The sequence below is a fragment of the Miscanthus floridulus genome, chromosome 16 (genome assembly GCF_019320115.1).
Source record: "Miscanthus floridulus cultivar M001 chromosome 16, ASM1932011v1, whole genome shotgun sequence".
Lineage (NCBI taxonomy): Eukaryota > Viridiplantae > Streptophyta > Magnoliopsida > Poales > Poaceae > Miscanthus > Miscanthus floridulus.
In genome coordinates, this window is record NC_089595.1 from 95,026,191 (window position 1) to 95,038,717 (window position 12,527).

At 44.3% G+C, this 12,527-nt stretch overlaps 1 protein-coding gene across 1 annotated transcript; it reads right to left on the reverse strand.

Annotated features, from left to right (window-relative positions):
• Positions 1-5,931: 5,931 nt before the first annotated feature.
• LOC136511543 (WRKY transcription factor 55-like) lies at positions 5,932-9,046 on the reverse strand. Its single transcript, XM_066505586.1, has 3 exons — positions 8,697-9,046; positions 8,127-8,216; positions 5,932-6,232 (listed from the first exon to the last, which is right to left on the reverse strand). Exons 1-3 carry the CDS (start codon positions 9,044-9,046, stop codon positions 5,932-5,934), a joined length of 741 nt encoding a protein of 246 aa, XP_066361683.1.
• Positions 9,047-12,527: the final 3,481 nt, after the last annotated feature.

Here is a 12,527-nt window from a genome sequence, read left to right on the forward strand (position 1 = left end):
ACAGTGGCGGCACCAGATGACTCCGGCGCGACGGCTGGTGGATAAGGCGCGGTGAGGAGCAGGAGAGAGGCTAGGGACGGCAGTTGTCTGCGGCACGGTGAGGGGCTGGGAGGGGTGCCTAGGCAGCTAACCGCCTAATCTAATGTCCTCCCAAAAGTACTTGTCTTTCATTAGACATTAAATACCCAAGAGGGTGCATTAAATCGTGCTGTTCCGTCGAGCACACCCCAAGGAAGAACTTAAAAACCCATATTTTTTTATCAGAATCATAAATGAGAGAATAAAGCTTACAACATTCTTAAGTCATTTCTTACATCACTTTATTACAGTAATAGAATATTACTTCAATTGATTATAACAGCGGAATATAACAATGTTATCAGAGTTACAGAGGAAATACAGATTAATTTAATGACATGGTGGAGTATTAACATAGTGGACATTTATATACGAGAGATGCTAGCATATTTTACATCTTTTCTTATAAAAACCTTTAATGAGGGTTATAAATAAACACTACGACAGCAACACTGCTACCAATTTGTGATTTGAGGATTCGGACACACTACGACAGCAACACTGTCGACAACGCGCTATTTTACCATAGTATTTTAGTTATACCATTTCAAAGTATTTCTTTATTTTGTTATATATATATATATATATATATATATATATATATATATATATATATATATATATATATATATATATATATATATATATATATATACTAAAAATGTTAGGATTTTGGTGTTAAAATTCCAGAGTCAACACTGCTACCAATTTGCCACAGCAATTCCTACAAGTTTGAGTTTTCGCAATATTAAGTATTCAAATTAATTAGGTTACTCTTGAAAGTATTATGAAACTAGGTGAACAAAATATACTAGCAGGTGGATCATAATTTTATGAACTTAACAAAATTGGTTTCACATTTTTTGGTTAACTACAAAATTTTCTATTGAATTTACAAGTTTGCTTTTAGCAATTAAATTAGGAAACGCTTTAGAAAAGAAAAGGGCCGGCGACCACTTACTTGGCCCAGCAGCCCAACGCGAGGCACGGCCGCGTGCAACAGCTGGCCCAGTAACGGCCCAAGGCGGGAGAGCCCGCGCGCGCGATCGTTTTTGCAAAGGAGGGCCTGTGCTCTTTGGAAATCAAACGACGCAGTGAGGTACTGTTTATCTAGACTAGGTCTTTGCACAAAACACCTCAAAAAGAGCTGCCTTCACAACGGGGCGGTTCCCGGCGTGCCCGTGCGTGGTGGTGCGGCGCACCGGCGGCAACGGCGGCTGCACCGGTCATGCTAGACTTACTGCGACAGCAACCACGAACTGACCACTACCTACGGCTAAACCCTCAGGGGTAGGCGGCGGTGAGAGGCTCGGTGGTGCACTGCCGAGAGCCATAGTGGTGAGCAGCTAATCGCGACGGCGGCACATCCGTCCCGACGACCTATGGCGCCATCGGAGGGAAGGGGTTAGCGAATAAGCACCAATAGCTCACCGGGATTCGAGCTGCGGTGGCGGCTGAGGCGTAGGGGTGCCGAGATGGCCTAGCCACGTGCAGCCGATCCATGCAGCGGCATTCCGAGTGCGGCACCGACGCGTCACTGCACCGATGGTGAGCTTCCTGGCTAAAACTGCGCGAGCACCAAAGGGCGTGAGTCAAGGCGAGTTCAGAGCCACAAGCAATTGAACTATTACCGCTCCAATCCTACCTCTCTCCCTAGTCCAAGGTCATGGTGGCGAACATGGCCCACGATGAGCTAATCACCGAATTGTCACGGGGTAGGACTTTACCGTGGCCAGATGCGGTTGAGGTGGCTAGCTAGCTCTCCCTGCTACTTACTGACATGAGGAGATGGGCTGAGAAACCATGGGCTAGGCGAATTTGAAAGGCGGGGCGCGGTGCCTAGGCTGAGGCCACGTCGTGGGGAAAAGCATGCGGATGAGCTTGAGCGGTAGGGCGTGTTAAAGCGGGACTCCAGTCGGCGGTGGCAGAGCGAGCTCGTGCACACAGGTGATGAGACCAGGCGGCTTGGCACGACGTTCATAGCAACAAGCTGCAGGACCCAAGCGAGATCGCCTGTGCCGGCTAGCGGGCAAAACAAGGCCGAGAAGCGTCCCATCGCCGCTGCGTCCGGCCCTCGACTCATCATGATGGCAAGGTCTAGCTTAAGGACTAGGCGGGATAGGTAGGATGAGGGATGGGGCGAGCACCACGTCGATCGCATGATGCAGCCGCAACCATGGCGCGGCCCAACAGCCAGCCGTGCGAGCGCGGCGTGCGTGCAACAGCGGGACCAGCCGCAGCTAGCTGGGAATGGCCGTCGCCCAGGGCAAGGCCGCGCGGCGTCAGCTAGCCGTAAGCTGGCCAGAGGTAGTGGCCCGGCCATAGTTGGAACTCGGTAGCGGCAGCGCTCACGCTCGGATGGTGACCGCGCCCACGAGACCAACGGTGCTAAGCACGGTTTTTAAAGCGAGCCAAAAACTGCTAACGATCCCGGATGAAGTTCAACTAATTTCCCTATCCTACAGCCAGCAGTGCCAACTATCTAGTGAAGCAATCACCAAGAGCAGGGAGCAACTAGAGGAGAAGATAGATGTATGCCAACATGGGCTCGTCGCTCTGAACATCCGTTCATGAACGGAGCGCCAACAACACTATTCAGACACGTTTTAACGAAGTTAGAGCAAATTTACGAGGGTATCGTAACACCCAACACCACTACAACCTAAGCCATGCTCAAGTGCACACTCAGGGACAACCAACAGTACAAGAACGTGAAGTTGGTGCCTAACAATTTTTGTTAGAATTTGGATGTCAAAACGGCATTGTCTATTTCCTTTTTCTGACTTTGAAAAGTCGAAAGCTTCGATTGGAGCTAAGCAACTTTTAACACTTTTGCCCTAATTTCTAAAAGGCCTAACCCTATTGAAAGGTCCTAATGGCTAGAGGGGGGGGGGGGGTGAATAGCCTAATAAAAATTTCTACAACAACACTTAACAAAATGGTTATACAATTATGAGGCGAAGCAAGTGTTGCGCTAGGCTACTCAAAATGCAAGCCACCTACCATAATTCTAGTTTAGATAGTATCTATTCACACAATAGCTATGACACTACCCTATGTTAGTGTGCTCTCAAAGGCTAACTAAAGAGCCACACCAACCAAGCAAGCAAGCTCTCACAACTAGCTACACTAAAGAGCTTGACAACTAGTTTACGGAAATGTAAAGAGAGTGATCAAGAAGGTTATACCGCCATGTAGATGAAGGAACCAATCAATCACAAGGATGAATAACAATAAAGATCAATCACCTCGGACCCTGCCAGCGTCCGGTCGTTTCCAGTAAGGTTCCAGAAACACATTTTGCCCATCGAACGCGTCCGGTCATGCACGACCGGACCCTGTCAGCGTCCGGTCAGAGACCCTAGACTCTGTGCGCTGCTTGACAACAGGACCGGACCCTGCCTCTAGCGTCCTATTGCTAAGCGACCTAGCGTCCGGTCATGAGACCGAAACGCACACCCTCTGCTGCCACTGATCAGACGCGCCGGTCCAACCGAGACCAGCGTCCGGTCACTTACAGTGACCTCTATCTTTTCTATCTAGTGCGCCGGTGGCACCGTCGGACTGTCCGCACTCTATGGGCGGACACTCCACCGGTGAAGTTCCTAACCCTTGCTCAAATGTGCCAACCACCAAGTGTATCACCTTGTGCACATGTGTTAGCATATTTTAACAAACATTTTTAAGGGTGTTAGCACTCCACTAGATCCTAAATGCATATGCAATGAGTTAGAGCATCTAGTGGCACTTTGATAACCGCATTTCGATACGAGTTTCACCCCTCTTAATAGTACAGCTATCAAACCTAAATGTGATCACACTCTCTAAGTGTCTTGATCGCCAAAACAAAATAACTCCTACCATTTATACCTTTGCCTTGAACTTTTTATTTTTCTCTTTCTTCTTTCCAAGTCTAAGCACTTGATCATCGTCATGGCATCATCATCATCATGCTATGATCTTTATTTGCCTCACCACTTGGAATATGCTACCTATCTCATGATCACTTGATAAACTAGGTTAGCACTTAGGGTTTCATCAATTCACCAAAACCAAACTAGAGCTTTCACCTATTAACCTCGACCAACCCGTACTCCCTGCAATAGCCCATACTTCCTACTAACCCATAGGAGCAAAACATCTGAGCACCTTTTAACTATTTTACTCAATTTAATTCATCAAAAATGATATTTTAAACACAATCCAAATTCTTGCCGATTCAACGAAAGTTCCCGTTAAATCACGGATTCGATGTTTGAGCTCCCAAAAACCCTAGTTACAATATTCACTTCCGAAAATTACAGTTGCATTCTTATCTACCCTATTCGCTCATCATTTTACACAAACACTATACACAAGTTATATCTTGTTTTTGTTTACCGAGATCGCTTTCCCGTTTCATACGTGTTCTAACTTGTTAAAAATTCAAAAAACCGTTCGGCTTGATTTCTCCGAGACGTTAACTTAGATGCTAAGTCAGCTCGTAACACCCGAGGTGTTACAGGTAGATGGCTGCGGCATGGTGAGGGTGAGGGACAGGATGCAAGCGAGGTGGAGAGTGCGGATGGGGCGGCAGACGAAGATGAAAAATTTGGGGAAAGTAAAGTCATGAGCGCGGCCGCGGAATATTGAACCCCTCCCATGCGCTTTCTTTCCGTAGCCGCGCGCAGCACGCTTCCTCTGTTGTGTGGGCTATGCCTGCTTGCAGCGCGCGAACAAAGCCACAATTGATGGTCAAACTCCCCGTGACAGCGCCAACCGACGGGAGGGACTTTTCCTGACGGGATTTCAGTGCACGCAAGGGATGGTCGTGAGCCCCTGACGGAAGACGCAGAGTCGAAGGGGAAGGTACCTACCGACAGGAGAAAACCAATCTGGGGTAGTGGTGGTAAGGGAGGAAGCCACATGCGTGTGTATTTCGTGTAACTTGTGATGTCCGACTTATTCCCTCCGTCCCACGATAGAAGTCGTTATGGGATACATGTAGGTCAAACTTTCTCAACTTTGACTATGTTTATAGAAAATACGTGTAACATTTATATCTTCAAATAAGTTTATTATGAAGTATATTAAACGATCTATCTAATGATACTAATTATATATTATAAATATTAATATTCTTTTATATATAATTGGTCAAAGTTAAAAAAAAGCCAACTTCTCAGAAAACGAGAACGACTTATATTTTGGGACATAGGAGTATTGTTTTGCAATTCTTTTGCCTGATTTACATATTATGTAAAATAATTTCTAGAGGTGGCTGAATTTTGACTCACCTCTAGTAATCGGTCTCTAGGGGGTGTGTGGCTTGGTTCAGCCCGTTCTTAAAGATGGATTCTCGGAAGATGGAAAAGTAGAGGTGGCCAGAGCACACAGCCGCCTCTATAACTATTATAGCTGTCTCTAAAAAAAGCTTTACTTACCAGCGACTGTTTTTTACAATAGTGTCTGATCACATTCATACTCTCTCCGTCGTCCACAAATCAAATATAAGGAGATCGATTTATTTCTGTAGTTTCTTAGGACAGATTAAGAGAGAGAAAATGACCGGCCTGGCCCTCCATCAAACCCCACCCACCGAGACCAGCGTGTGATTGATCCCTGAAATGAGAAAATAATTAAATGCGTGGGATTGGATCTGGTCGGTACTTTGAAATCCTTAATCAAACGTCAAGTGCATATGCCAAGCTACTAACTCTTGCCGCGTGAATCTGCTTGCCTGCTTGGAAACTCGGTATGCACTATATGATAATAATCCCTGAATGCGCTACCGTACCACCCGGGTCCCAAGGATAAATCTACCTGATGATCTGGAATGCATCTGCCGACATCGTGGGCAACGAAGACGACTAGCTAGTACTCATCATACGAATACGAATATCTGTGCATAGACACAGAAATACTGTCTTCTTCATCTTTCTTCAACTCTGAGGCAGCGGCCATCAATGGAGGAGAAAGCGATGCCTTTGTGAAGTCGAGAACCTGCGAACCACTGCTGCTTGAGCTGGGCTCATTATCCCGGAACAAGGTGTCGCACGTATGCTCGTTGATCAGGGTGACCAAAAAAAGTGGAGGGTAGCTGTTGCTTTGCTGCTGCACGTATTTCTTTGCTGGGCACTTGTGGTCATCGCTGTAACCGCACTTGTAGTATAACCTGCAAATTAGCAACCGATCGACAGTATGAACATATATAAATCTTGAAATAAACTTCTTTTTTCCGAGTGAGAAAATTAAAGCATGCCAATAATAAGTTAGAAGTAGAGATTGTTGACAGGCTGATAGATAACGACATTTTATGTACATGTCAACTCTCCGAATCCGAATGGGTGCACGTATTACGACTATTTATTCTTTCAGCGGAGGTGTCATGCTCTCAATAGTAAAGGCACCTAGGTGAGTTTGTTAAATCTCAACATCTACGGGCAGATGGAAATGAATGAAATCCTAATTATTTGAATCTATATATTCGTTAAAACTTATAATATGAACATCTATATTCGTATTTATTTCTACTATAGATACTAAATGGATGTGTATAAATCTATTTTATATCATTTTTCTCCATGCAATTCTAGATACATAATGAAAAGAATGGATGGATTTCCGATACAGGTGAAACTATCTAAAAGTTATTCATGTGACTAATGACTATATATTTATATTCATTTTATTATATTATTAATATGTACCAATTGAAACTATTTAAAAGTAATGGCTAACAATATATAAAAAAAATTTAATTAAATCTATATAACTAATGTATGTAGTTTAATATGATTAATTATGGTAATTTCAATTATATGACAAAGATGAGCTACCTGATCAGTTGTATTCCCTTCATATTCATCCTCAACAAAAGAAATTATAGTAAATAGTGACATTTCTATTCAATTCAATGCGTATCTGACCATTTCCACATTCCACCCCTAGCCAGCATAGTGTCTTTTAGAAATGCTCATAGAGATGAACTATATTTGTGTGTGCATTGTGGGCATGCATGCATGTATATATGTGAATGCATGCATCTATACCATGTTTAAAATAAATTTCATAATGCTATATGCATTTAAATATCCTTTCTCAAAGGATAATCTAGCTTGTGATTCCTCGAGAGGATAACCTATTACATTAGGCTAACTTCTGTCTTTCTTTAGGCCTTGCTTGGACATAGTCTCGGATTCGCATCAGTCCATATGTGTTGGAGTTGATTGGAGTAGAACTTGAACTAAATTCCACCTCAAATCCACCCCAAGGATTGAGGTGAATACTATAACATTCAAACAAGACCTTAAGGATAACACATCTTGAACAGTACTGCATCAAACAAGATAGGTCCACTCACAAAAAATAAATGTCCGTCTAGTTTCAAGAACAGAGAGAATATATATACCATACTCCTTTAATTTCTAAACTTTTTTTACTAGAAGATAACTACAATAATATATTCGCAGAAATCTAAACATGCATGACTCACAACGGATAATTGGAAAAAGTATAAATAAATGTACACTACTTGATGGAAACATTGTGCACGGGTTACAGCTTGCAATGATGTTACAGAAGTATACAAGCTGCAATCTACAATCTACAAGTTGAAACAAATTTAACAAGGCCTTAGTTTAGTTATTGCCCAAGTCCAGCTATAATATTGGAACCATAATAAACTCCTACTACTCCATAGTCCACACAAGATGAGTTATCCTTATTAAGGGAGAAGAAGCTAGCTAGCTCCCCGGCCAAATAGAATAAGTAATTGTTGGGTCTGAATTAAAAAAAAAAAACTCGTACAAGGATAGAAGCTAAAATCCAATGTACCAAAGATATGCTTATCTGAAAAGTTGCTTTTTTAGAGAAGCAAAGACCCAAAAAAACGTGTAAGCAGAAGGAAGCTGACCGAGCTATAGTATTTGTACTTTGTAAAAGGTGTCATGATGGATTAGAAAACGGATGAATGATCATAATCTTTCATGACGAATTAATCTGCTAATATGGTGACTTAGCTAGAGTACGTTGGTGATGCATTATGAAGTTTCATCAAAGATACATACCTTGGATATTCAGCATAGAGGATATTCTTCTCACCATATTTCGTCCAGTGGAAACGATCGTTTTCTGGTGCCTCAGTCAGTATCTCCTTGCTGAATAACATGGATGGAGGAGAAAGAGAATGTAATTTCACTGCATGACTTTTTACAAACTTTCCTACCTATATAACCATGAAATATTGATCCTCGAATAAAATTAAAAATTAAGCGCACAGAGACACCTAACTAATATATTCTTCCTTTTTGTAATTTGTAATGTAGATCTGGAAATCTCTAGGCCTAAACTATTAAGTACGTTCCATTTTTCTTAACGCGTCGCTCTCAAAAAGCGAGTTATTAATTAACTATAATGGAGCAAGGAAGTAAACAGTAGTAAACTGTGACGTGAATTAGTTACCTTAAGCCCAAATAAGTTTATAACAGATCTGCAAATTAACTCATTTTCCCATATGCAGATCCACATAAAGTTATATGCAACTATGCAAGTTATATGTCTTAATAACACCACTTACTGTAGCTTGTAGGCTTGTAGCATGCAAGACGCAGTAAAAATCATAGGTTTGTAGTACTCACATCGGGAGTTCAGCTCCAGCTCTGCCTCGGCGGTGCCTCACCCTTGTACGAGGCACGGGACCGTTTCTGTCCCGCCTGCTGGTGCCTCCGTCGGAGTAGGCTGTGGGCGCAGCCATGACCTCGGAGACGAAGCGGTGCTCCATCTCAGACTGGAGAATGGAGAGCGACGACTCCATAGCCATGGATATTTGGCCCACGTTGACCACTGCAGCGTGACGGCGGTTAGGCTCCGGGATGAGCTCTACCTGCTGCCTGAGCAGCTCCGCCAGCTGGGTACCCCTCCTGAGCTCCTGGATCGCTGCGTGCCTCGGGCTGGAGGAGGGCGGCGGCTGCGGTGGCGACAGAGTCATGGAGTTGGAGCGCGTCGACAAAGGGGGGACACTCTTCAAAAGGTGAAGAAGAAAAATGTGAAAGCTCCGGGCTGGGACTGGGAGCCGGCGGGGTCAGAAGTTTGGACAGGAGCTTGTTGTGTGTAATGTAACCTTAATTAGAGGAAAGCAAGGGCTCAACCATTGACCATAGAGATAGGCAGATAGCGCAACAACTAATAAGAGTATGTACGGGCCGGACTGCGGACTTGTTATTTTAATTCTGGCTATTGATTAAACAAATCATATCCGTCGATTTAAGAGTATTAATTGCGTGTTTAGGTGCAAGTGTACGTTACAACCGTGTATGTCTCCGATTCTAGTGTCCCTGAGAATATATACAACTAACCATGCATACTTGCATCAAAAACACTTGCCAGTTGCCACCATATTATATATTATTTGTATTAGCCTATCAGGCGTGGTAATCCATGCATCAAAACAAAATGTTCAAGTCTGTCAATCCTAGCTAGCGCAGAACACTGACCAGATTCATAGGGGTGAGTGTGTGCATTGTGAGTGTCTGCATTGTGCTATGTAATCGCAAAAAAAAAAAGAACACTGGCCAGATTATCATAAAGCATAAATTTAGGGTTGGCAAAGGGGGCGTTCAATATGTTAGATAATAGGTATTTTCATATTTAATTTAATCCAGAAAAAACAGTAACAAATATTTTTGATGACATGTATGTACATGTGTAATTACTACTACTCGCAATAGAAGTAACGGTGGCATACAAGGAAAACAACATACTTATCAAAGCAAAAACCTTACATGAATACAAACATAGTAAGAATAGAAATATACCCTGCGGTAGTGCCAGAGGCACTGCGATGCCATTCGCACTAGTCGGCATAGTGCGTTGCTTAAAGTAGTGGACCACAGGTGATGCAGGTAGATGCTCGCAGTACAGTTCCACAAATGTCCACTAGGAAGACGATGTATAGCTAATAGAAGGTATTAGTTGTTGGGAAGAAGACATGGCAGAAGAGAAGCAATCACACAAGGTCATTGTGCTCCCTAAAAACCTAATTCTCCCGCACACCCAAGCAAGTGTCGTAGGTGGGCGTCGGTTCTAGAGGCCTGCCATCCAATTACTGTTTGTGCAGAAGACTAGATTGGGGAAAACTCGGAGCAACTCGACAGAGAAGAGAGGGTGTGGTTTCTTTGTCTGGTGCAAGGATTCTGGTTATCTCTCGTACTTATGCCCGAGCGAAGGAAGCCGGAGCGTCAAGAGGATGCACCTGGACAGTAGCGAAATTAGTGAGAACAGACGGAGCGCAAGGCTTCTAGTTACCTCTCATACTTATGCCCGAGCAGAGGACGCCAAAGCGTCAGGAGGATGAACATGGACGGCGGCGATGTTACTAGAAATGGATGCACAGAGCAATCATGGAGGAAGCCAGAGCATTGAGTGGATGCACATGGATGATGGTGAAGTTACCAAAAACAGACGGACAGAGTAATCACAAAGAATTACAATAAAAACTCTCGCACATCGACTACTCCCGTAATTGTCAAATGGAAGGAGGCAAAGTTACTGGAAATGGATGGACCGAGTAATTACGGAGGAAGCCAGAGCGTCGAGAGGGTGCATATGGATGGCGGCGAAGTTACCGGTTATAGACAAACTATTGTGCACTGAGTAATCACTGAGGAAGCCGGAGCGTTGGGAGTAATCAAGGAGGAAGCTGGAGCATCGAAAGGATATGCACATGGACGACCACAAAGTTACCAGAAATAGACGGACGAAGTAATCACGAAGGACAGATCGAGTAATCATGGAGGAAGCCAGAGCATCGGAAGGATATGCACATGGACGACAACAAAGTTACCGAAAACAGACGGACGACGAAGAAGCACACTGGCACATTGAGAGGATACATATGGATAGTGACAAAGTTACCGGAAACGGAAGGAAGGAGTAATCTTGGAGAATATGGAGACTAGGTAACTGCTGAGTTGATGACTCCATCAACCAAGCTCAAGTGGAAAAACCAAGGCCTGACTCGCACCGCATCATGCTGTGGAGCGGTGCGGCACGAGTGGGGCGGCACAAGCTCGTGCATGTCACATGCTCATGCTCACTACACCTCGGAGGCGGCGGATGCATGTGGCACGTCCTTAGTCTCTCTCAACTTCTCAATAGGAGCACACATAGTCCACCTATTTAAGTTAAGTCAACGTTTAGTCAAAATTCCATACATAACTAAAACTATATAATTGCACCTTAGCATTTAATATGTGCCTAAGGATTTATTTGACTTAATTGAGTTAAAATTGGGCCAAGCCCAAATTAAATCCAACACAACAAACATATATTGGGCAAGAGGGTTTATGGATTCGTTCAACATCCTCTATGAGGATCCTTGTATGCCTAGCGAACTTGGCATTTGTAAGGCACAAATTCAACATTGTGTTGTGGATAGCCGGCTACAAAGTGGCGCACTGATCCAAGGGAATGATTATTGAAGAGTTCAAGTGTCGGTGTAGAAAGTGACCAACACGTAAATATTTGTAGTTTTGCCATACGTTGTGATCGGAGGTGGCCTAGCACTCATGACACAGGGTTTATACTGGTTCAGGCAATGTGTCCTACGTCCAGTTTGAGTCAGTCGGTGACTTTATTCCTGAGCCCAGGTGCTAGAAGTTTGCAGTGGGGTTACAAACAAGAAGGAGAAAGATGGAGGGTACAAGAGGTCTAGTCATACTCTAGTCAGAGGGACCGAGAGTGACGGAAGCTCCGCTATGTGCTAAGTGTTTGAGCGTGTGCTCGTGGTTTGAACTTGGTGATTCTATTGTTGTGTACTAGTAAACTAATCGATCTGAATCAACTTATCTGTTGGGAGAGAGCGCATCCCCTTTTATAGATGAAGGGGATGGCCTTACAAGTGAGAGGGAGAGAGTACGTAGGCTACTAAGTCTTGTTGCCCACGCCAATGGGTACAGGATGATGGTAGGCGCCCACAATACTGTTGAATGTCAGATGCACGTGGGAGGTTGTGTTGTCTTCTTTGGGTATGGCAGACGTCGGCGCCTGCCACACTATTGATAGTCGGAGGTATATGGGGGGAGCCTTACCGTATTTGTCTAGTATGGGAGTTAATGGCGCCCACAACACTATAGGGGAAAATATCGGCACCTACAACACTGCTTGAGTTCTGTCGTGCCAGGAGGGTCGTAGGGTACTACCTGGCAGGTGCATAGGGTATGGTCCCTAGTATTGTGGTTTGACTTGTGTGCCCTGTCTTACTTTCTCCATCCGTTTCCTGGCCCTTACCGAGCGGGCGTCCCCGGTCGGTTGGCCCCAGTTGGCACTGACTGCGCCAGTTGGAAAAGAGCTTGTAAGCAAGGGTTCGGCGTATCCCTGGTGGGAGATGTGGGTCGGAGTCAGAAGCGGTGTTTGGCCAGGCCTTCCAATCAGAGAGTCTATCCAGAGGTGGGCTGCAGACCGAAGCGAGT